The sequence below is a fragment of the Vulpes lagopus genome, chromosome 2 (assembly GCF_018345385.1).
Source record: "Vulpes lagopus strain Blue_001 chromosome 2, ASM1834538v1, whole genome shotgun sequence".
Classification (NCBI taxonomy): domain Eukaryota; kingdom Metazoa; phylum Chordata; class Mammalia; order Carnivora; family Canidae; genus Vulpes; species Vulpes lagopus.
The window spans coordinates 155,491,482-155,517,441 of NC_054825.1; the positions used below are offsets into that span (position 1 = coordinate 155,491,482).

The 25,960-nt window shown below is 46.5% G+C and overlaps 1 protein-coding gene across 4 annotated transcripts in view; it reads right to left on the reverse strand.

Annotated features, from left to right (window-relative positions):
* Positions 1-14,337: 14,337 nt before the first annotated feature.
* Positions 14,338-25,960, reverse strand: part of WNK2 (WNK lysine deficient protein kinase 2) — a 100,409-nt gene continuing 88,786 nt past the window's right edge. For all 4 annotated transcript variants that reach the window (XM_041743984.1, XM_041743983.1, XM_041743982.1 and 1 more), the window contains 2 exons: positions 17,025-17,130; positions 14,338-14,537 (listed from right to left, as the gene is read on the reverse strand). In XM_041743984.1, the coding sequence (XP_041599918.1) occupies positions 14,512-14,537; positions 17,025-17,130 (132 nt within the window). In that variant the 3' untranslated portion in view covers positions 14,338-14,511. The remainder of the gene's footprint in view (positions 14,538-17,024; positions 17,131-25,960) is intronic.

Sequence of the window (25,960 nt, forward strand, 5' to 3'; positions counted from 1 at the left end):
GTGGATGAGGTCAGCAACCCCTCCCAGTGACATAAGCGACCAGGAGGGCCGCCCCATCCCCAACGCTGGGAGCCTGGTCTCTGGCGCCCCTCAGGGCCCTGACCAAAACTTCCTCGGTTCTGAGGAACCCCCCTCAGGGTTGTACTGCCTGACTGTCCAAATGCAACTGCTTTATCCTTGAAGGGGATCAGAGATGGGTGGAGGAAATGACAATATTCCAAATACCAAGTCAGCCCTGAAAAGAGAGAAGTGGAGACGAAACCAGTGGTCCATAATGAAGAGAGTCCGTTGTCTGAAAGACCAAGTTCAAAACACCTTGTACAAGAGAGGATTCCAGAAGTTCTGGAATGGCAGCTCCATCCGCTCCTCAGAGGAGGATCACTCTGAGGGGTTGGGAGGGCTGTGTATCCTGAGGGGAGGAAGGGGTGTGGGTGTGTCCTGAGGGGAGGAAGGGGGTATGCTGGGGACTCCCCCATCCTCTGTCCCACTCAAACCAAAGGCCTGAGGGCTTGATGTCGGGAGCCTTTCTTAATTAGCCCACGCTCATCCTGGGATGGCCCAAGGACGTGCTGGGCTCAGTGCTCAGGTTGGGGACACTGTGCCCCTGAGGGACCAGGGGGAGCCTGGCCCCCTTTGTCATGAGCACGGGTGAAGTTCTGCTCAGCACTGGTGGTTTCACGGCTTATAAAAATCAAACGTAGAGGAAGTGGCACGGAGCAGTGTCATTTGCTCCTGGAACCTGGGCTTGTGGGGAGCCCGACTCAGTTTCCCCTGCTGTAAAGCTAACAGGCAGGTGGTGGGTGCGGTCCCTGAGGCCCGAGGATCCGCCGACGCCCGGGTGCTTCCAGGGCCCGTCCCCCCGTGCTGTGCTGGCCTCCCCCGAGGCTGGGAGGGGCGGTGGCAAGCCCGGGGGGCGGGACTCCTCTCTGACTGAACGAGCAGAAGCCTGAGGACAACTCGGGTGCGGGCCCCTTCCTTCTTCCCAGCTCAGCTTCTAAATGCTTTCAAAATACCCTCGGAAGTCATTTTCAGAGTTTGCCAAATACTTCTGGAGAGAAAAGCCCTCAGAACCGAGGAGGTTTTGGTCAGGGCCCTGAGGGGCGCCAGAGACCGGGCTCCCAGCGTTGGGGATGGGGCGGCCCTCCTGGTCGCTCGGTGGCGGGGGACCAGGGCTTGACCTGGTGGCACAATCGGAGAGTGGAGCCTCGGAATTCCCCATGTGGGGTGAGGGGTGTCTCTGTGCCAGGCAAGGGCACCCTCGAACGTCTCTCGTGGCAGCTTGGCGCGTCCAGGCCTGGCTGCCTTCTACCAAGAACCCGAGAGCCTAACAGGCCCAGGCCAGCCCCCCGACGGCCCCCCTGTGGCCCCTTGATGGCCCCCCGATAGCCCCCCTGCAGCCCACCTACGCCCCCCCCCACAGCTCACCTACAGCACCCCCTGCAGCCCACCCACCTGCCAGAAAAACTTCTTGGTTTGTTTGGGGGAAATGTTGGAATGTCCGCAGAGGGGACAGTGCAGTGTGATGACGGGCCCACATTTTACCGCCTTCTGCGGGCAGACCTGCGTTCCCTCCAAACTCATAACTCACATGCCCACTCCCAGATTCCAGAATGTGACTTATTTGGGGCTGGGGCCTCCCTGAGGTGATTCAGGGTAACATGAGGTCATCCATGTGCCCCTAATCTAGTGTGACTGGAGTCCTTCCAAGCAGAGGAGGCAAGGGACTCAGACACAGAGGGACGACCAGGTGAGGACACAGGGACCTGATGGCCACCTGCACACCCAGGGGAGTGGCCTCAGGTGAAACCAGCCCGTTCACACCTGGATCTTAGGCTTCTAGACTCCAGAGCCATGAGAATACCAGGCCGTGTTTTCCTGCCGGGTGTTTGCAAAGCAAATCACACACTTGGTGGTGTTTTCCTGGCACATGGCATTTTTTGCAGGTTCCAGGATTGTGGGGGGGCGGGCTGGTTGTGGCTTTGCTGGCCCCATCATCCATGACATGCATGTTAAAAGAACAAAGGTGGTTTTCACATCCAGGTACGTGGGTGACACGAGTGCTGTGAGCGGGCTCAGGGCTCAGTTGCAGAAGCACCCATCCAGCCCCCTGCAGGGCGGGATGGGGGGCCCACCAGGGGCCCCGTGTGTTGAGCTGCATGGCTCAGCCTCAGGGAGATGGACCCCATCGCAAGGCTCATGGGCTGATGCTTCCTGCTGCCGCAGAGCAGGGTCAGGTGTCGGGCCGTCTGCAGGTGGCAGTCCCAGGTCGCGGCTCCCGAACAGGGCACCGGCGGCCACAGCTGTAATCACGTCTGTGCCGACTTGTGCTCTCATTTCTGTCAGGCAAAGCCCAGGAGTGGACTCCCTCCTGCACGGCCACCCGCCGCCTGTGGGTCCCTCCTCCTCTCCCTCAGGGGGCTCCGTGTTCTTCCTTTAAGCCATTGCATCTGTGTGCGGTGCTGGCTCCCCAGGGTTTAATCTGTATTTCCTTCATGAGGATTGATTGAGAAATGCTTCATGTGCTTGTTTGCTATTTGCATTTTGTCTTTGATGAAGTTTCAATGTGAATCCTTTGCTCATTAAAAAAAAAAAATTATTTATTCATGAGACAGAGAGAGAGAGGCAGAGACATAGGCAGAGGGAGAAGCAGGCTCCATACGGGGAGCCCAATGTGGGACTCGATCCCCGGACTCTGGGACCACACCCTGAGCCAAACGCTCAGGACTGACGCTCAGCCGCTGAGCCACCCAGGCGTCCCAATCCTTTGCTCATTTAAAAATAATTGGTTTATGTTCTAATTGTTGCATTTTTACAATTCTTTGTGTCTGGATACAAGTTCTTTATTGGATGTCAGTGTGTGGCTTGTCTTTTACCACTGTCTTTGAAGAAAAGTGTTTAACTTTGGTGAATTCCAATTCATCAGTTTTTTTAAAAATGTGCAGGATTTAATACATCTTTGCCTGGCTCAAGTCATAAAGATTTTTTTCTCATTTCTTTTTTAAAAAGATTTTATTTATTTGATATACAGAGAGAGAGAGAGAACACACGAGCAGAGGCAGAGGGAAAAGCAGACTCCCTTCTGAGCAGGGAGTGGGATGGGGGACTCAATCCCAGGACCTGAGGATCATGACCTGAGCCAGAGGCAGACACTGCACTGACTGAGCCCCCCAGGCGTCCCTCTCATTTCTTTTAAAGTCTGACACTTTCAGGTTTTATATTTGTGATTGTGGTCCATTTTGACTTGATTTTTATATTTGGTCAAGTATGGATCAAAGTGTTATTTTTTTACACATGGATATCCAACCAATCCAGTGCCATTTATTGAAAAATTTATCTTTCCTTCACTGAATTGCCCTTGTGATTCATGTCATATATGTGTAGGTCTGTTTCTGAATCCCTTACTTTGCTCCGTTGATTTACTAACCTTTCTTGATCTCATTACTGTTGCAGCTTCACGATGCTTTAAAATCTGGTAGTTATTCCTCCAACTTTGCTCAACTTCAAGGTTGCTTTGGCTGATCTAGGTCTTTTGCTTTCCTATGTGCATTTTAGAACCAGCTTGCTAATGTCTATATAGAAGCCTGCTGGGAGTTTGGTTGGGATTACATGAATCTGTAGATCAATTTGGAAAGAATTAACATTTTAACAACACTGAGTCTTCCAACCATGAACTCAGCATGTCTCTCATTTGTAAGAGTTTTGTTTGTTTATTTCTCTCAAGTTAATGATAGGTATCTTTTGTTTGATTTATCCCTAAATATTTCATAGTTTTTGGTGTTATTATAACTGCTAATGTAATATTAATTTTTGAAAGTTGAACTATCCATGAATTACTGGGACCGAGGTGCCTGGGTGGCTCAGTGGTTGAGCGTCTATCTTTGGCTCAGGGCGTGACCCTGAGGTCCCGGGATCGAGCCCCACATTGAGCTCCCCACTGGGAGCCAGTTTCTCTCTCTGCCTGTGTCTCTGACTCTCTATGTGTCTCTCATGAATAAATAAATAAAATCTTTTTAAAAATTTACTGGAACAAATCCTACTTAGTCTTAAAGTATTATCCTTTTCATATAGTGCTGCATTCAGTTTGCTAATATTTTCTTTAGATTTTTTTTCTATCTTTGATCATGAAGGATATTGGCTCTAAGTTTTGTGCAATTTTAATATGTTTGTCATAGAATGAGAGCAGGAGAATTATTGGAAAGAATTTGTCTAGAATTTGGATTATTTTTCTCTGAAATATCTAGAGGAATTTCATCAGTGACACCATCTGTGCCTGGAGTTGTTGTTTACTGTTTTTTGTTTTATGGGAAGGTTTTTAACCACAACCACAGATAGAACCATCTATTTCATAGGGCTATTCATATAGGGCTATTCAGGTTATCTATTTCTTTTTAAGTAAGCTTTGGTGATATGTGTCTTTCAAGTAATTTGTCCATTTCATCTAAGTTGTCAAATTTATTGGCATAAAGATATATATAATAATCCTTTACAAGCTTTTAATATCTATAACTAGTCTTGATGGCACCTCCCATTTGTGATACTGGTAATGTGTCTTTTTTTTTTTCCTAATCTAGTAGTTTTTCAGTTTTAGAGTTTCTCACATACCAGGCTTTGGTTACATTGACAATCTTTACTGTTTTCCTGTTTTCTATTTTATTGATTTTTATTATTTTATGCTTACTTTGGATTTAATTTCTTCTTTTGCTAGTTACTGAAGGTAGAAGACGAGTTGCTTGATCTTCCTTTCTTTCCCAATACAGGTTTAGTGCTATCCATTTCCTCCTAAGTCCTGCATTAGCAGCATCTCACCAGTTTTGGTATGTTGCGTTTTCATTTTCCTCAAGTAAAAATTTTTTTTTCCTGACTCTACCTCTGATTCCTTCTTCAATCCATGGGTTATTTAAAAGTATGTAATCTCATTTCCAAATATATGGGTATTTTCAGAGATATGTTCTTGATTTCTTTTTTTTTTTTTTTTTTTTTTATGTTCTTGATTTCTAATTTAATTCAATTCTGGTCAGAGAACAACATTCATGTCACTTGAATACTTTTTTTAAAATTTTTTTTTATTATTTATTTATGATAGTCACAGAGAGAGAGAGAGAGAGAGGCAGAGACACAGGCAGAGGGAGAAGCAGGCTCCATGCACCGGGAGCCCGACGTGGGATTCGATCCCGGGTCTCCAGGATCACGCCCTGGGCCAAAGGCAGGCGCCAAACCGCTGCACCACCCAGGGATCCCTCACTTGAATACTTTAGAATTTATTGTTGGGATGCCTGGGTGGCTCAGTGGTTGAGTGTCTGCCTTTGGCTTGGGGTGTGATCCCAGAGTCCCAGGATCAAGTCCCGCATCAGGATCCCTGCATGGAGCCTGCTTCTCCCTCTGCCTGTGTCTCTGCCTCTCTCTCTCTCTGTGTCTCTCATGAATGAATGAATGAATAAATAAAAGAATTTATTGTCACTTATTTTTGTAGCATAGCATATGGCCTGTCATGATAACATGGATTGTATATACATTAAAAAAAAAAATGTGTGTTTTGCTGTGGGTGAAGTGTTTTAGAAATGTCAGTCAGGCCAAGCTGGATGAGAAGGGTGTTCATGTTTTCTGTGTTCTTACTGATTATTATGGTCACTCCATGGGAACAGGAGGCACATCCACCCAAAATTTGGTTCAGATGTTGAGGCTGATGATGCGTATGTGCATGTGCACACGCACACACACACACACACACACACACACACACACACACCACCCATTTGGAGAGAATGAAAGGTTTGTTACTCAAATAGTAAGGCTTTCAGGTCCAGAATGGATTGAGGGAGCATGAATGGGAAACTGGATTAGGACTTTTTTTTTTAATTCTAGTATAGTTAACATACAGTGTTATTATTTTCAGGGGTGCAGTATAGTGATTCAACAATTCAATACATTATATGGGGCTCATAATGATAAGAATACTCTTTATTGCCCTTACCTATTTCACCCATCCCTCCACCCCACCTCCACTGTGGTTATCATCAGTTTCTTCTTCATAGTTAAGAGTCTGTTTTTTGGTTTGTCTCTTTTTTTCCCCTTTGTTTTTTTTTTTTAAATACCATTGAGTGAAATCATATTGTATCTGTCTTTCTCTGACTTATTTCACTTAGCATTATACCCTCTAGATCCATCCATGTTGTTGCAAAAGGCAAGATTTCACTCTTTTTTAGGCTAATATTCCATTGTATATATATGTAGACCACATCTTCATTATCCATTTATCTACTGATGGACACTTGGGCTGCTTCCATGATTTGTCTACTGTAAATGATGCTGCAGAAAACAGAGGTTCATACATGTTTTTAATTAGTGTTTTCGGGATGAATGGATAAAGAAGCTGTGGTTTATGTATACAATGGAATATTACTCAGCAATTAGAAACGACAAATACCCACCATTTGCTTCAACGTGGATGGAACTCGAGGGTATTATGCTGAGTGAAATAAGTCAATCGGAGAAGGACAAACAGTGTATGTTCTCATTCATTTGGGGAATATGAATAATAGTGAAAGGGAATATAAAGGAAGGGAAAAGAAATGTTGGGAAATATCAGGAAGGGAGATAGAACATAAAGACTCCTAACTCGGGGAAACGAACTAGGGGTGGTGGGAGGGGAGGAGGGCGGGTGTTGGAGGGGAATGGGTGACGGGCACTGAGGTGGACACTTAATGGGATGAGCACTGGGTGTTTTTCTGTATGTTGGTAAATTGAACACCAATAAAAATTAATTAAAAAAAAATTAGTGTTTTCGGGGATCCCTGGGTGGCTCGGTGGTTTAGCGCCTGCCTTTGGCCCAGGGTGTGATCCTGGAGCCCCGGGATCAAGTTCCACATCGGGCTCCTGGCATGGAGCCTGTTTCTCCCTCTGCCTGTGTCTCTGTCTCTCTCTCTCTTTCTCTCTCTCTCTCATGAATAAATAAATAAAATCTTTAAAAAAAATAATTAGTGTTTTCATATTCTCTGGGTAAATACCCAGTAGTGGAATTACTGGATCATAAGGTAATTCTACTTGCAGTTTTTTGAGGAAGCTCCATCCTGTTTTCCAGAGTGGCTGCACCTGTTTGCATCCCCACCAACAGACAGTGCATGAGAGCTCTACTTTCTCCATATCCTCATCAACACTTGTTTCTTGTGTTTTTGATCTTAGCCATTCAGACAAGTGTGAGGTTGTATCTCATTGTGGTTTTGATTTGCATTTCCCTGATGATCAGTGATGTTGAGCATCTTTTCACATATCTGTTGGCCATCTAGATGTCTTCTTCGAAGAAATGTCTGCTCATACCTTCTGCTGATTTTTAATTGGGTTATTTACTTTTGGGTGTTGAGTTTTATAAGTTCTTTATATATTTTGGATACCCTTTATTGGATAAGTCATTTGCAGACATTTTCTCCCATTCTGAAGGTTGCCTTTTAGTTTTGTTGACTGTTTCCTTTACTGTCAGTAAACTTTCTATTTTGGTGTAGTCCCAATCATTTATTTTTGCTTTGGTTTCCCTACCTCAGGAGGCATATCTAGAAAAATGTTGCTATGGCCAATGTCAGAGACATTGCTACCTTTGTTCTCTTCTAGGATTTTTTATGGTTTCAGGTCTCACAGTTAGGCCTTTCATCCATGTTGAGTTACTTTTGTGCAAATTGTGAGAAAGTGGTCCAGTTTCATTCTTTTGCATGTAACTGTCCAACACCATTGCCTGTAGTCTTTACAACACCATTTGTTGAGAAGACTGTCTTTATCCAATAGCATATTCTTGCCTTCATTGTTGAAGATTAATTGATCATATAATTGTGGGTTTATTTCTGGGTTTCTCTTCTGTACCACTGATCAATGTATCCGTGTCTATGCCAGTACCATGCTGTTTTGATTACTATAGTTTTGTAGTACAACTTAAAGTTTGGAATTGTGATACTGCCAGTTTCATTCTTCTTTTTCAAGATTGCTTCAGCTATTTGGGATCTTCTGTGGTTCCATAATAATTTTAGGATTGTTTGTTCTAGTTCCATGAAAAATGCTGTTGGTGTTTTGATACGGATTGCATTAAATCTGTAGATTGCTTAGGGGTGGTATGGACATTTTAACAATATTTGTTCTTTCAATCCATGAGCATGGAACATCTTTCCATTTGTGTCACCTTCAGTTTCTTTTACCCTTGTTTCATAGTTCTCAGAGTACAGGTCTTTCACTTCCTAGGTTTAGTTTATTCCTAGGTGTTTCATTCTTTTTTGGTGCAATTGTAAATGGGGCTGTTTTCTTATTTTCTTATTATACTACTTCACTATTATTGTGTAGAAATGCAGCAGATTTCTGTAGATTGATTTTGTAGGCTGGGACTTGACTTCATTGGTTTATCAGCTCTAGTGGGCATGTGTGTGTAATCATTAGGGTTTTCTGTATGTAGTTTCTTGTCATCATCTTCCTTACCAATTTAGATTCCATTATTTCTTTTTCTTCTCTACATCCAGTACTATGTTGCATAAAAGTGGTGAGAGTGGGTCTCCTTGTCTTGTTCCTGATATTAGGGAAGAGCTCTCAGCTTTTCCCCATTAAATATGATGTTTGCTGTGGGTTGTTCATATGTGGCCTTTATGATCTCAAGGTATGTTAGCCCTAACCCCACTTTGTCGAGTTTTTTTCATGAATGGATGTTGGATTTTGTCAAATGGTTTTTCTCCATCGATTGAAATGATCATATGGTTTTTATGCATTCTCTTGTTGATGTGATGCATCGCGTTGATTGATTTCCATTTCCTGAACCACCCTTGCAACCCAGGAATAAATCCCACTTGATTGTGGTGAATAATTGTTTTTCTAATGTGTCCTTGGATTTGCTGTGCTAGTATTTGTTGAGGATCTTTGCACCTGTGTTATTAAGAGATATCGGCCTATAGTTCTCTAGCTTTGTGGTGTCATTATCTGGCTTTGGGATCAGGGTAATGCTGGCCTCATGGAGTGAATTTGGAAGTTTCCCTTCCTCTTCTATTTTTTGGAATAGTTTGAGAAGAATAGGGATTAACTCTTCTTTCAATGTTTGTAACACTCACCTGTGAAGCCACCTGGTCCTGGACTTTGGCTTGTTGGGAGTTTTTTGATTAGTGATGCACTTTCATTGTTGGTGATCAGTCTGTCCAAAGTTTTTATTTCTTCCTGATTCAGTTTGGGGAGGTTGTTTATGTTTCTAGGAATGTATCCATTTCTTCTAGGTCGTCCAGTGTGTTGGCATGTAATCTTTCATAGTACTCACTTACAATCCTTTGTGTTTCCCTGGTGTTTGTTGTTCCTCCTCTTTTAATTCTGGTTTTGAGTTTCTCTGTCTCTCTCCTCTCTCTCTCTGTCTGTCTCTCTGTCTCTCTCTCTCAGTTGGGCTAAAGGTTTATCAATTGGTTGATCTTTTCAAGGAACAAGTTCCTGGTTTTATTGATCAGTTCTGTTGTTTTTTTTGTTTTGTTTTGTTTTGTTTTTTTAGTTTTCATTTATATCTGCTCTCATCTTTATTATTTCCTTCCTTCTAGTGGTTTGGGTTTTGTTTGTTCCTCTTTTTCTAGCTCTTTTAGGTGTAAAGTTAGGTCATTTGAGGTTTTTCTTGCTTCTTGCAGGAGGCCTGTATTGCTCTCAACTTCCCTCTTAGAACACTTTTGCCGCATCCCAATGATCTTGGATCCTTGTGTTTTTATTTTCATTTGTCTCCATGTACTTTTGGGTTTCCTCTTTGATATCTTGGTTGACCCGTTCATTGTTTAGTAGCATGTTATTTTGTCTCTACACCTTTGTGTTCTTTCCAGATTTTCTACTTCTGGTTGGTTCCTACTTTCACACCATTGTGGTTGGAAAGCTGCATGGAGTGACTGGAGTCTTTTTGAATTTGTTGAGATGTGTTGTGTGGCCTAATATGTGATCTCTTCTGGAGAATGCTCCATGTGTCTTGAAAAGAATGTGTGTGCTGCTGTCTGGGGATGGAGTGTCCAAATCTGTCTGTCACATCCATCTGGTCCAGTGATTCCTTATGACTTTCTGTTTGGATGATCTGTCCATTGAGGTCAGTGGGGTGTTACAGTCCAGCCAGACCAGATGTGCGCTTCTAGCTGAGTGCTGAGGCTGCAGCTGGACTGCTGTGTGTGGATCATGTCCCCTGTCCCGGGGCAGGCGTCACTTTGTGGTTGGCCTGTCAGTGCTGCTTGCACACTGCTGGGCTGGTGGCGCTGCTTTAGAGGGGTTCTGCCGAGCATGTAGCAGGAGTGGCAGGTCCACAGAAGGGTGCAGGGAGAGTGTAAGAATTCCTTAAGTCAGCCCCTCTTATTTTCTAAGCCAGTGTCATGGCGGTTCATCTTCCTCATGCAGGTCACCCGTGCCTGAGGTGTCTGGTGTAGGATCTGGTTCCTTCCCCTCCTCCGGCATCTCTCCATCCTGTAGATAGTTCTGCAGGTCCATTTGGCTCCCAACATGTCTCTGCCCTCCCTACCCGCTTCACTGTGGCCTCTTCTCTGCATTTAGCTGTGGAGAGTCTATCCTGCTAGTCTTCGGGTCATTTTCTGGGTTATCTACACTCATGTGGATTAATCTAGGTGTATCCTGGGGTGAGGTGAACCCGGCATCCTCCTACTGTGCCATCTTCCTCAGAAGTCTGCCTTGGGATTTTGGTGGTGGTTAGAGGGGAGGGGAGGGATGAGGGCTTCCACCCCTGGTGTGAATTTCCCGTGCTGCCAAGGGAGGGAGCACCTGAGCTTCTCATCTCGGTCCAGATGTGCCCGGAAGGGGAAGAGGGAGAGTGGGGCTTACAGGTTGTCAGCAGTCATACACCAAAATGAGGTCAGATTTTATTACGATGAATTTCTATCACTTGAGAGACATTGAAATGTCAGACTGTGATTGTGGATTTGTTATTTCTCCCTGTACTTGTATTTTCCTCATGTATTTGGAAACTGTTATCAAGAGCACAAATGCTTTGAATTGTGCTTTCTTGATGAGTTACCCCTTTTTATTATGAAATGATCATCTTTGCCCTCATAATAAGCTTGGCTCTGAAATTTGCATTGTTGGATATTAACAGTCGCTCCATTGATTGATGTTAGGATGGTAGGTCTTGGTCAATCCTTTCACCTTAATTATGTGCCTTTATAGTTAAATAAGTTTATTGTGTGCAACATGTAGTTGGTTTTTCATCCAATTTGATGATTTCCATTTATGAAAGTGATCAGACTGTTTACATAGCATAACAAAATGTCTATAGATATGGTTAGTGTTAGGCCTATCATCCGGCAATCTGATTTTTATTTATCTCACTTGTTCTTTGTTCCCCCTTCCTCTCTTCCATGGTTCCGTGGAAGTTTAGTACGTTTGAGTTCTAAACCAGGAGCTTTGTGGCTCTCAGTGCTGCTGCACCGACTAGCCCTGCACAGCTGGCCTTGTGTTCACCACTGGCCGCTGGCCTCCAGTCCACGATGCTGATGCTTCAGGGTTGGGGAGCAATGCTCAGTGCCATCTCCCAGGAGCTCTTGTGGGGCCCAGTAAAGGGAGCAGTGGGTGATTCCTTTCAGTTTTCTGCCAGAAATAGATCTTGACCTCCACCCTTCGGCCAGTGTGTGTGTGTGTGTGTGTGTGTGTGTGTGTGTGTGTGCATGCACGTGTGCATACGTACTTGGTATTTATTTAATTTTAAAATATGTGTGCACAAGTGGAGACAAATACAGTTTCCATTGTACAAATGGACTGTGTATCAAAGCAATTCCATAAGCCATGCATTGGATACCGAATGTTTGTGTTTCCAACATGACATGTTGATGGCCTAACTCCCAGCTGGCTGCACTGGGGAGGGGGCCTTTACGGAAGTAATTAAGGTCCAATGCAGCCTTCTGGGTGTAGCCCTGATCTGACACAATGAATGCCCACGTCAGAAGGAGCGAGCAGTGCTCACACACTGTTTCCACACACACAGAGAAGCCACACAAGCTCAGAGTGAGAGGGCCTCCCGTGCACACCCGGAAAAGAGGCCTCCGGGGAAAGCAGCCCGCTCGCACCCGATCTTAGCCCGCAGCCTCCAGCACTGGGGAGAGGCAGGTTTGTTGTGTAAGCCGCCCCATATGGTATTCTGGGATGGCAGCCTGAGATGCTGTTTCCCAAAGAAACATAATAAATCAAGGCTGGACTCCCAGGCTGGAGCACAGAATTATTTATGACCTAGACATGTAATGCTAGAATAGCATAGCCGAGCGTGCTCGGAACCCTGGGGGATGCTTTCTTTTGTTTTACTGGGTTTTCCCAGGTCATAGGGAACCAACCAGCCCCTTAATAAGATGTACATTTCAGAACTTAAGCTATTCAACCTGGAGCAGAGGCACAGAGCAGAGGCACATAGACCATGGCAGGCGCTGCAGGAGAGCAGGCTGGGGGTGCTCTCTAGGGTAGAATGAGAATGGGGAGCAGGGGGCAGCTCCACGGCTAGCCCTGAGAGAAGGACCTTGGTGAACCTGGACAATAGTGCCATCCCTGTCCTGGGAGAGCCGGGCTGGGCCAGCCACCTTGTGAGGGCACCAGGGTGGGCAGGTGCAGACAGGAGTGGGGCAGGTGTGGGGCAGGTGTGGGAGGTGTGGTCCACTCTAAAAACCCTGTAAGTAGCAATGAACAGCCACAGCTCACCACTGCCCTCGCTGAAGACTGTTGTGGGACACGCTCGAGTTCTCCCCTGAGGCTTAAAGCCAAGTGTGACAAGACAGGCCCCCTGTGGGGTCTGGTGAGTTCCCACCGGCCTTGTGACAGAACTCAGTGGAGGAGAGAGGCTGAGGGCTGAGCGGAGTCCTGGAGCAGCAGGAGGCTGAGGGGCCCCCAGAGGGTGGGAAGCAGTGGGGGGCAGAGGCTAACCCTGGGGGTTTCAGAGACCTGCTGGGTGTGCGGGGCCTCCCTAGGGCGGCAGCTGGCCCATGGCCATCTCCATCCCTCACTCCACCTGTGCTGATCAACGTGGCAATTGAGTTGCTTCTAGAGAGCAGTCCCCCAGTGCGGGAGGGGGGCAGATACTGCTTCTTGGGGTCCCCAGAGAGGGTGTCCACTGGGGGTACTGGGTAAGCCCTCACCCATGCTGTGGTGTGAACAGGTGTTCCATCTCCAACCCATCACCTGTAGGAACCTGGGCACTGTGCACTTAGATTCTGAAGGAACCCGGGCCCCTGTCGTTGTGCGCAAGCGCAGACGGTCACGGCCCCCTGGGCCTCAGCCTTCTACTCCCGTCACATTTGCCATTGGCACCTATGCTATTACTCGCTTAAAAGGATGAAAAAGTGAACTGTGCATTCCCACTGCGGACAGAAAACAAGGAACTGCCACACACAGACGGGGACGAGAAGGACAAGAAAACACAGGATGCCGCCTGGGCCGTCCGCTCTGCCACAGGGAGGGGGGAGGCCTAGGCCCGCGCCAGGGCAGGCGGAGCCCGATGTGAGCAGCAGCCTGCAGAACTGGTGAGAGCCGGGGGGACAGTCCCCGGCCACATCCCTGAGCCACACTTGCATGTCTCCGCAAAGCCTGTGCTGCTCTGCTCCCGTCAAACACTGGCCAGGAGCAGAGTCTGAGGCTGGCATTTGCTCACTATGAACACAAGTCCCCTGTGACAACCGCAGGTCCTGTGTGGTGGCGGGGCCCCATGTGCTGCTGCCCAAGGTTAGAGACAGCAAAGCTCCAGTTCCTTGTCCTGACCCCCAAGTGGGACCTCTGAGCTGACTCCAGGGTAGCCCCTGAGACCCCCACCACCAGCCACGTGGCCAATCTTCCTCTATCTGTCCTTGAGGCTGCTGGCATGGTTCCCACTTCCCAAGTGAGGCGCAGCCCTGCGTTGGCAAGCAGCCCACCCTGCACTGTAGCCAGAGGTTGTAGGCTGCTCTGGGGACCCCTTGCCCAGAGCGTGGGTGTCAAGCTGCCAGAGACTGAGTGGGGGAGTGGGGGAGTCCCAGGCCAGCATGCTGGGTGGAGCCACGTGCTGGGCACTGTGAGCCACTCATCCCCATGAGCCCAGGGGATGGCCACCAGCACAGATGGCCACTGTGACTCCGGAGCTGCCCTGGCATGATGGGGAAGGTGCCTGGAAACCATCCTCGGCCTTGGCCTTATCTGGGCAAAGTGGGATCCGTCTGAGGATGCTGGGCTGACAGGTGCTCTGTAAAGCACCAGGTAAATGCTGAAGTTGACCAGCGGGCCAGGAACCCCTCAGCCCAAGGGCCCCTGGACCTGGTCCTGTTGCTGCTCTGGGACACTCTTTGGCCTCCCGTGTTCCCTGCTGTTTTGGGCCACCAGACAGGACAGAGCTGGAAAAACCAAAGTCCCTTTTCCCCCAAAATATTCTTTATTCTTGCATTACATTTGTGTTTCCAGTTGTGAATAAAAAATGCTTAGAAAGTGGTTACAAAACAGCGTGAACTGGACACGAGGCGTGGACTCGCCTTCTCCACGTGTGATGACACAGGGCCTGGCGTCGGGGTCGGGCGGGCCTGCGTGAGCTCAGTCGGGCTTCTCACTCTCAGAATCTAGAAAACAAAACCGCCACAGCTCATTACAGGCCCAGCTTGGCCACATGAGGCCCTGGAAGGCGGAACACCATCATCAGAGGTCATCCTTCCTGAGAAGCCAGTGGCCCATGACCTCACACCGTGTGGGGCCAACCCCAGGCAGCCTTTGCCGCCGCCCAGGGCCACATGGGGCCGCCCAGCACCTGCTTGTGCTGCGTCCAGCTCCCCGGGTACAGCAAGAGAAGCTGCAGCCCTGAGGCACCCCGGGGCCAGTGCTCGGACAGGCAGATGGGGCCGCGGGGTCTGCAATGGTTCTGAGAGGGGCCCTCCCTCCTGCAGCTCTGCCACAAAGCCCGACAGCCTCTCAGCGGGCAGGGGCAAGAGGCACAGCAAACCCCAGTCTGAGCACCTGTGGAGCACGTGCAGGAGCCCAGACTAGGGAGCCGGACCTTTCAAGGGTGAGCTGGCTGCAGACAGGCCCAGTGCCATGGGGGTCCTCCCCACACACGCCCGTGCCCCAGCCGCCCCTGTGAGCCCAGTGCTGATCCAGGAGAAGGTACTAAGGTGCCCACCTCCCCCAGCTCTGGCCATGATGAGTGACTGCCAACCCGGCTTTCTCCAGTCAGCCCATGGGGACAGGGGTCGGGCACCGTTCAGGTGGCCGTGAGATTCACGCCCTCCACGAGGCAGAGCCCACCCCAAGAACTACATGCAGTTCAGGTCTAGAGAGGTCAGAAGCCGAGCAGATGGGCCTGGAGGCCAGCAGAGCTGGGTCCTCGGGTCCCGGGCCACATGCAGAAAGTGGGGATCCCTCCTAACACCCCGCTGTTGCCCCGAGCCGGCTTGGCAGCTGGCATTCAGTACGCAGGCGTCCTGGGCAAGGCGTCCACTGTAGCGGTGGAGCCGTGTGTAGAGCTGCACCCGGGAGCCTGGCTGGCTTGCTGTACGAGGGCGGGGGGTAAGGAAGAGAGGTGGCGCCACACTGTTTTCAAGCAGAAATGTTTATTTTTCTCCTTCATAGATACAATCTCTTGGGGGTTCCGTGCCACTGACCATTCATGTACAAGGCCAGGACCCCAGATCTCACCTCTGCTGCGGTGGGCAGCGGGGGGTGGGGGAGCAAGAGAAGGCAGCCTCCGCCACGTTCGGGAATCAGGTGCACGAAATTCTCCCCCAAGGGAGCGAGGGCACGTTACAGAGAACAGAAATCTCTGACTACAGCATCGTGCCCGGCTGAGACCACGCATCACCTCGAAAACTCAATTCTAACTGAATTGATGGAATAATACACTTAAGATCATTTAGCCAGTTCTGGTGAGGGCCCAAAGTGGAGCACAACTGTCCGGCTCACAGCCAGGTGGCAGCCCTCAGACGGGGACTCGAGCTCCCAGGGCTGTGTGGCCCGGCTGGACGAGTCCCCTCATCCCCAGGGGCCCAATGCTGCCCCCCGGGCAGGGCGATCTGCATGCACACGGCCGAGTGAGACACAGGCCTCTGTGGGAGTGACAACAAAGGAGGGGCAACTGGAGGGAGGGTCAGCAGAGCCCAGGACCAAGGGAGCCATGCGGTCTCGGCGGGGTGGGAGGCCTGCCTGTGCCCACAGGCTTGGGGTCAACGTGGTGTGGGAGTTCATTGAACACTTTCCAGCAGCTCAGCACAGCCCAACACAGCTGCTCACGTTCCCTCCTGAGAGCCCTATGGCCGCCAGCGACACGTTGTCCTGGTCACCACGCAGCCCTGGGTGACTGGGGGGCAGGACCCAGAGCCCTGCGGCCAGGGAAGGGGGAGGTGGGAGGTGTCCATCTGCTCTCAGTGGCCAGAGAAGCCCAGGGAGACCTCGTTTACAATGGAAACCTAAAGGTCAGGCTTTTGCCTTCGATTTATAAATGATTCGTATCTCTGTGACTTAAAATGGGTTGGGTATCACTGCACAAGCCAACTGTAAATATGATATACAACTTTTCCAACATGTGATTTTTTTTTTTTTAGCATCTCCTTCCTTCAGGGAACAGAAGCTGGAATTCAAGGCACTGTACTTCCACAGGGTGAGCACAACATTCTAACCATCGATTCAAGCACAGGAGGTGGGTGCGGAGGCTGCCAGTGTGGACCACAGGGACCTGGGGTCAGCTGCAGTGCAGGACGCAGGCATGGCTGCCCGCACACCGGCCCCCACGCCAGGCACCCCCGGGCAGGCGGGGCAGAACCCGGAGGCCAAGCCACAACCCCGTCACTATGGACTGTTTGGCTTGGCACTCCAGCCGCAAGTGCTAAGACAGAGCTACGTGATGTGCAGTCTAGGGCCAGGCACGCTGACCACCGGTGGCTGCAGGAACATGGGCAGAGCAGGCACGCCCGCTGCCCCCGAGCCTAGGCCAGGGCTGAGGCTCTGGCCATCCACCCGGGCTGCCCAGGGCCCCCAGGACACCGGAGGAGGGAAGAGGATTCCGTACTGACCCAGGGGCTGTGTGCAGCGCGAGGCCGCGAGGCTGGGAAGGGCAGTACCTGGCATGGGCAGGACTGGGGTGGTTCCAGGAACGGCTGCGGTGCACAGAGGGCCGGGTGCTGGAGCCAGACACGGCATCCCCACTGCTGCTCGAGGGACATTCATCTACAAGACAAGAATAGGAAAGCACAGGTGGCTGCCCACGGTCGGCCCCAGGGCTCCACAGATGCTGTATCCTCAGCAGAGTCAGTCCCAGACTTGCCGCGGCTGATGCCAGAGTGACGGCTTGGCACCAAGAAGCAGCCAGCGCCCTCCCGGTCTCCCTGGAGCTGCAGCCTGGCTGTCCAGGGCCCACAGCAGACCCCGGGGGGCTGGACCCCCATGGGCGCAGCGAATAACCACACAAAGGGCCTGCTGTGGACCAGTCAGGGCCTGAATGGAAGGAGCAAGGCCCAGGAGCCCGTGGCAGGGCAGGCCCTCCACCTCCATACCTCAGAGGGAGAAGCACACAAGGTGGGGTGAGAGAGCAGAGACAGCTGGACAGACCAGCATGACAATGATACAGAGATGCAGGCCAGCAGCCTTCAACCCCCCAAGTGCAGGCAGATGTAGTGAAGCAGCCGCAAGAAGGGCGTAGCCAAGTAGGGTCGGCCCAGAAAGACAAGGCGGCTCTCCCTGTGGGTATCACGCCTCTTGCCCTAGGGACCCCGGGCAACCCTCTCCACAGAAGCAGGGAGTGCAGCTAGAGGAGGCCTCCCCACTGGTTGGGCCTCAATGGAACCTGCAGCCAAATCTCCGCTGCCATGGAATGCCAAACGCCCTTCCCCATGGTCGCCCTGCTCCCTGGGCATCCGCCATGGGAGGTGCCAGCCCAGGCGGGAAAAGGAACAGACTGGAAAAGAAAGAGGAAAACCAGCTTCATATGCAGAGGACAAGATTGTGTTTGGAGAAAACCCTAGAGACAAGACTAACAGACTTCCAGAACCAGTGGCTGTAGCAGGATGGCAGGACACAGGTACAAGCCTGGCACTGCACCCTACAACTGGGAAGCCAAGGATACAGTTGTTTCCAGATTCTGAAACTTCACTTACCTAGGGATACATTTAATAAAAGATGTGTAACACCTACAACACTTTGCTGAGAGAAAAAAAGACAATGAAACAGATGTCATGTTGACAGGAACACTTAGTTTTGCTAACGCATCAGATTTCACCCAGTTGACCAACGCAATATGATCCCAGGCAAAATCCCAGCAGGCTACTAAGAAGAAAGACATCGTTTCTAAAACGTACATGGAAATATTAAGGAACTATAAAAATCAAATTCTTTATTTTATAAAAAATTTATTTATTATTTGAGAGAGAGAGAGAAAGAGAGGCCAAGAGCAGGAGAACGGGGAGGGGCAGAGGCAGAGGGAGAAGCAGACTCCCTGCTGAGCAGGGAGCCAGATGTGGGACTCCATCCCGGAACCTGGGATCATGACCTGAGCTGAAGGCAGATGCTTCACCGACTGAGCTCCCCAGGCACCTCAAAAAATCAAATTCTTGGAAGGTTGTACCCAACTTGGTACCAAACACACAGTAAAGCCGCAGGACTTAAGGGGATGTGGCACCGTCATGGGATGAGAGAATGGCTCAATGTAACAAAACAGTTCAGAAGTGAACTGACACCTATGTGACCACCTGACCAATATCTGTGTGACTCAGTGTGGAAAGAAAGGTGCTGTCACAACCAGATACGCATATAGGGGAAGGAAAACTACCTGAGCCCTCCAGCAAACCGTACAGGTAATTTGATGTAGCTTGCAGGCCTTGATGAAGCAGCTAAAATAATGACGGTTCTAGAAAAAACACAGGAATCTAAGAGAATATCTAGATTTGAAAGAGGCGAAGATCCCTAATATAGGACAAAGAAATCAAATCATTCTGTTTTTTTCCCACTTTTAAAATGGTGAATGTGAAATGGCAGAGATTTTAATGAAATGAAAGACAAGCCACTGACGGATAGAATGTATCCATAACATGTAAATATGGGAAAGGATCTATAATGGACTCCCACACATCGGTAATCAAGAGGTAATTCAACTTTTAAAAGGTTGAGATCCCCGATGAGACAGCACAGCCAACGGCTGAGCACACACAGCGCAAAAGCCACGGTCTGAAAAACCCCTGCGTTTACACTAAGACTGACTGCTAATCTCAGAGCAGGTGCTGCAGGGCCACGGAGGCTCGGAAACCTTCCCAAGAATGGATGAGCTTGTGGCTGCTATTCCCCCCTGGATACACAGACACCTCTGGGAACCAGGGCAATGGGGACACTCGCCCCGTTTGCTGCCGACAGCATGCCCCCGCCTGCCTCCTCTGCAGATGCCCACCTCCACCCCAGCTTCTGCACCAGCCCTGAGCACTTCTGACCCCCCGCTCCAGCTCACCTGCAAAATGTGCTACCCACACACACTCCGCCCCCAGTTCTCCTGCAGACCTGCGCCCCCCACCCCGTATATGCTTGGCAGAACCCCTCTAAAGCAGCACCACCAGCCCAGCAGTGTGCAAGCAGCACTGACAGGCCAACCACAAAGTGACGCCTGCCCCGGGACAGGGGACACGATCCACACACAGCAGTCCAGCTGCGGCCCCAGCACTGGGCTAGAAGCACACATCTGGTCTGGCTGGACTGTAACACCCCACTGACCTCAATGGACAGAAACAGTAAGTCATAGGGAATCACTGGACCAGATGGATGTGACAGACAGATTTGGACACTCCATCCCCAGACAGCAGCACACACATTCTTTTCAAGACACATGGAGCATTCTCCAGAAGAGATCACATATTAGGCCACACAACACATCTCAACAAATTCAAAAAGACTCCAGTCACTCCATGCAGCTTTCCAACCACAATGGTGTGAAAGTAGGAACCAACCAGAAGTAGAAAATCTGGAAAGAACACAAAGGTGTAGAGACAAAATAACATGCTACTAAACAATGAACGGGTCAACCAAGATATCAAAGAGGAAACCCAAAAGTACATGGAGACAAATGAAAATAAAAACACAAGGATCCAAGATCACTGGGATGCGGCAAAAGTGTTCTAAGAGGGAAGTTGAGAGCAATACAGGCCTCCTGCAAGAAGCAAGAAAAACCTCAAATGACCTAACTTTACACCTAAAAGAGCTAGAAAAAGAGGAACAAACAAAACCCAAACCACTAGAAGGAAGGAAATAATAAAGATGGGAGCAGATATAAATGAAAACAAAAACAAAACAAAAAAAAAACAACAGAACTGATCAATAAAACCAGGAACTTGTTCCTTGAAAAGATCAACCAATTGATAAACCTTTAGCCCAACTGAGAGAGAGAGAGACAGAGAGACAGACAGAGAGAGAGGAGAGAGACAGAGAAACTCAAAACCAGAATTAAAAGAGGAGGAACAACAAACACCAGGGAAACACAAAGGATTGTAAGTGAGTACTATGAAAGATTACATGCCAACACACTGGACGACCTAGAAGAAATGGATACATTCCTAGAAACATAAACAACCTCCCCAAACTGAATCAGGAAGAAATAAAAAATTTGGACAGACTGATCACCAACAATGAAAGTGCATCACTAATCAAAAAACTCCCAACAAGCCAAAGTCCAGGACCAGGTGGCTTCACAGGTGAGTGTTACAAACATTGAAAGAAGAGTTAATCCCTATTCTTCTCAAACTATTCCAAAAAATAGAAGAGGAAGGGAAACTTCCAAATTCACTCCATGAGGCCAGCATTACCCTGATCCCAAAGCCAGATAATGACACCACAAAGCTAGAGAACTATAGGCCGATATCTCTTAATAACACAGGTGCAAAGATCCTCAACAAATACTAGCACAGCAAATCCAAGGACACATTAGAAAAACAATTATTCACCACAATCAAGTGGGATTTATTCCTGGGTTGCAAGGGTGGTTCAGGAAATGGAAATCAATCAACGCGATGCATCACATCAACAAGAGAATGCATAAAAACCATATGATCATTTCAATCGATGGAGAAAAACCATTTGACAAAATCCAACATCCATTCATGAAAAAAACTCGACAAAGTGGGGTTAGGGCTAACATACCTTGAGATCATAAAGGCCACATATGAACAACCCACAGCAAACATCATATTTAGTGGGGAAAAGCTGAGAGCTCTTCCCTAATATCAGGAACAAGACAAGGAGACCCACTCTCACCACTTTTATGCAACATAGTACTGGAAGTCCTAACCATAGCAGTTAGATAAGAAAAAAAAATAAAAGAAAAGAAATATTTGAAGTACAGAAAGCATATGTGGATGGGGTATAGAAAACAAATATAAAATTTTCAACTAAAAGATTACAATAACTGGGGGCACCAGGGTGGCTCAAGCAGCCAACTTGATTTCAGCCCAGGTCGTAATCTCAGGGTTGTGAGATGGAGCCTGGTGTCAGGCTCCAAGCTCAGCAGGGAGTCTGCTTGAGATTCTCTTTCTCCCCCTCTCTCTGCCCCTCCCCCATCTCCCTCTCTCTTTCCCAAATAAATAAATCTTAAAAAGCACAGGAACTGGAGATTAAAACTCAATTGACAGGGTTAATAGCAGTACAGACACAGAGAATAATTTAGTGAACTAAACAATCTGAAGAAAATATCCAGAATAAGGTATCAAAAGAGAAAAAATGAGAAAACATTTAAGAGAGCAAGGATAGAGTAAAAGATCTTATATATGGACTAGAGTCTCAGGAGGAAAATAGGGGGAGGAGAGGAGGTCAGCAGTATGGCACGAGGTAATGGCAGAAAAACATACAAATTTGATCAAAAAATGAAACCACAGAGTTAAGGAGCCCTATGAAGTCTAAGTGGAATAAAAATGTATATTCTTAGGCATCTCATAATAAATCTTCCAAAAACGAAACTATTAGAAGCCAGAAGAAAAAGAATTATCTTTCAAAGGAACAACATGCTGGCAGTTCACTTACAAGAAGGGAAGCCAAATAACAGAATGAAAATGCCACAGTGCTTAAAGAAAATTGTCACTAACCTAGAATTCTATACCCATTAAAAATATCCTTCAAGAGTGACAATAAAATAAAGATACTTTTATGGGGCACCTGTGTGGATCAGCTGGTTGAGCATCTGACTCTTGGTTTCTGCTTGGGTCGTGATCTCAGGGCCATGGGATCGAACCCCATGTAAGGCTCCTTGCTCAGTGGGGCGTCTGTTGGGGATTCTCTATCCCTCTGCCCCTTCCCTCCTCATGTATGTGTTTGCTCGCTCTCTCAAATAAATCAATAAATAATTCTTCCTTTTTTGAAAACACATTTTTAGACAAAAACTGAGACATAAGTCACTGGTACACATACATTAAAGGAAATTCTGGAGGAAAATGCTCTTAGAGGGAAGATTAGAAGAAGAAATGAAAAAGCACAATTAATAAATATGCAGATATCGGTGAATATTGATTGATGAAAAAGACATTGTGAGACTGAAACCCAACCTGGAATCGAAAAAAATAAATGTTAGGAAGGGAGTAAAACTGATGAAAGTGATTTATGGTCTTTGCATTGTCTAGGAAATGGGTAAAAGAAAATTAGACTGTGATAATTTAAGGATGGTATGCTATTGTATTTGGAATAATCATTTAAATGAACATTAAAAGAAAGTAAAATTTTCAGGCTAATAGTGGGAGGAAAAAAAGAATAAGAAAATATATCTAACAAATCTGAAAGAACACAGGAGAGAAAAAGGAACACAGAACAAATAGGACAAACAGAAAATATATACTAAGATAATGGATTTAAGCTAAAATATACAGTTGGCTCTGAGCAACATGGGTTTGAACTGTACAGGTCTACTTGTAGGTAGATTTTTTTATAGTGCATTATTGTAAAGGTATTTTCTCTTACTTTTTTCTTAATAATGTTTTTTCTCTAGCTTAATTTACTGTAAGAGTACAGTATATAACACAACATAAAATATTTCTTAAAAATATTTCTTAATAAACTGTTCATGTTATTGGTAAGGCTATCAGCAGCTAAATTTTGGGGGAGTCAAGTTATATGTGGATTTTTTAAAGATTATTTATTTACTTATTCATGAAAGACACACAGAGAGAGGCAGAGACACAGGCAGAGGGAGAAGCAGGCTCCTTGTGGGGAGCCTGATAAGAGATTCGATCCCTGGACCTGGAATCATGTCCTGAGCCAAAGGCAGATGCTCAACCAGTGAGCCACCCAGACATCCCATGTACTTTTGGTTCTAATTCGTTTTTCCCTATATAATTTAAAGGGTAAATGCATCAGACAATAATAATAATTATGTTCATGGGCACAGAGCATATAAAAATTCAGTCAGTGAGGGGAAAATTACAAAGGGGAGGGAGAGATGGAGATGTACAGGAGCAAAGTGTTTATATACTATTGAAACAAAGCTGGTATTCAAACTAGGTCATTATAAGTTTAAGATGTTAACTGTAATCCCCAAGGGAATCAATTAGAAAAAAACTAAAATATATAACAAAGTAAAGAAGGGAATACAAATTACAGAATACAAAATAACAACTAAAATTTTAAAAGGCAATAACTAGAGGAACTGAGAAATAAAAACCTATAAGACAGAAAACAAATAATTAAAAGTCATAATTCCTTTTACCTTATTATTTTAAATGCAAATGTATTAAACTTTCCAATTAATAAGCAGAGATTAACAGAATGGGTAAACAGGCATGGTCAATCTATATGCTGCTCCCAGAGACTCACTTTATTTTTATTAGTTTTGCAATTTTTCTTTCCTATTTTTTTTAAAGAGAGAGAAGCATGAGCAGAGAGGAGGAGAGAGAGAGAGAGAGGAAGAAGCAGACTCTCCACTGAGCAGGGAGCCTGACGTGGGCTCGATCCCAGGACCCCGGGATCATGACCTGAGCCAAAGGCAGACACTTCACTGACTGAGCCACCCAGGCACCCACCCCAGAGACACACTTTAGATGCAAAAACACAAAGAAGTTGCAAGTAAAAAGATGGAAAAAGAGAGCTGAAGTGGCTCTTTTATTACCAGACAATACTGATTTTAAGTCAAAAAGATTATGAGGCAAAGAACAACACCATATATTGATACAAGGTTTGATCCACTGAGGTACAACAATTAGATATGCACTTAAAAACAAAGCCCCAAATTATATGATGTAAACATTGAACTGAAAGGAGAAACAGACAGTTCTAAAATAACCATTATAAACTTTAATTTTAATAAAGGTTAGAACAATGAGGCTGATCAATAAGGAGAGGACCTGAAAAGCAACATATACCAATCAGCCCAAATAAAACTCTACCCAACAAGAGCAGGATGCACTTTTTAAAAAAAAATATTGTACTTATTTGTTCATGTGACACACAGAAAGAGAGAGGCAGAGACCTAGGCAGAGGCAGAGGCAGAGGGAGAAGCAAGCAGGCTCCATGCAGGGAGCCTGATGTAAGATTCGATCCTGGTACTCCAGGATCATGCCCTGAGCTGAAGGCAGATGCACTTAACCGCTGAGCGACCCAGGCGTCTCAGGATACACTTTCTTTTCAAGTGCATATGGAACCTCTCCAGAATAGGCCATATATTAGGGCACAAAACAAGTCCTAATAAATAAAACAAATATAAACATAATACGAACCTGAACATTTAAAAATTCTACAAAGTCTCTTTTCTAACACAATGAATGAAATTAGAAGTCAATAACAACAAAAATACTAGAGGGGTACCTGGGTGGGTCAGTGGTTGAGTGTCTGCTTCTCCCTCTGCCTGTGTCTCTGCCTCCCTCTCTGTGTCTCTCATGAATAAAGAAAATCTTTTAAAAAAATACTAGAAAACTGGCATATATGCAGAAACTAAGCACATACTCAAACAATCCAAGGGGTCAAAGAAATAATCACAAGACAAATTAGAAAATAACTTCTGAGACAAATGGGAAGGAAACACAAAACATAAATGTTTACGAAATAAAGCAAAAGAAGTTCTCAGAAGGAAATTTATAGCTGTAAATGCCTACAAGATCTTAAATCAATAACCTAACTGTACACCATAATAAAGATAAATAAAGTAGAGAATAGGAAGTCATAAAGAAAAAAATAAAGGAAAATTAAAAATGAAACCAAAAGTCGATTCTTTGAAAAAAATCAGCAAATTGGCAAAGCTTTAGCTACCAAACTGGAGAATTTACATGAAATAGAAAAATCCCTAGAAACAGAAAAACTACCAAGGCTGACTCAAGAGGAAATAGAGAATCAGAATAGACCTATAACAAGTAGTGAGATTGAATCAGTAATCAAAAACCTCTGAACAAAGAGAAGCCAGACTTTTAAAGAAGAATTAACACCAATCTTTCTCAAACCCTGCCAGGAGTTGAAGACAGGAATAATTCCTAGCTCATTCTTTGTGGCCAGCATTAACCTGCTACCAAGGCCAGACAAATACATCACAAGGAAATTACAGACTGATACCCCAATGAATATTTATGCAAAAATCCTCAATAAAACATTAGCAAACTGAATTCGTAAGAGTATGTACACCATAATCAGGTGGGATTTATCCCAGGAATTAATGCAAGGGTGGTTTAACATGAAAATCAATCAACATAATACACCATTAACAAGATAAAGGATAAAGAAACCTACAATCATCTCATTTAATGCAGAAAAAAGTATTTAACAAAATCCAACTCTCTTTCATAACAAAAGCACTCAACAAACTACAAACGGAATTCCCTCAATATTATAAAGACCATATGTGAAAACCCACAGCTAACATTATATACTCAACAGTGAAAGTCTGAAAGCTTTTCCTCCAAGGTCAGGAACAAGAAAAGCATACCTGTTGCTGCCACTTCTGTTCAATATAATATTAGAAGTTCTAGCCAGAGAAATGAGGCAATGGAAAAAAGGTATCCATATTGGAAAGGAAGGAGTAAAATGGTTCCTGGTCAGAGACAACAAAATCTTACATGTA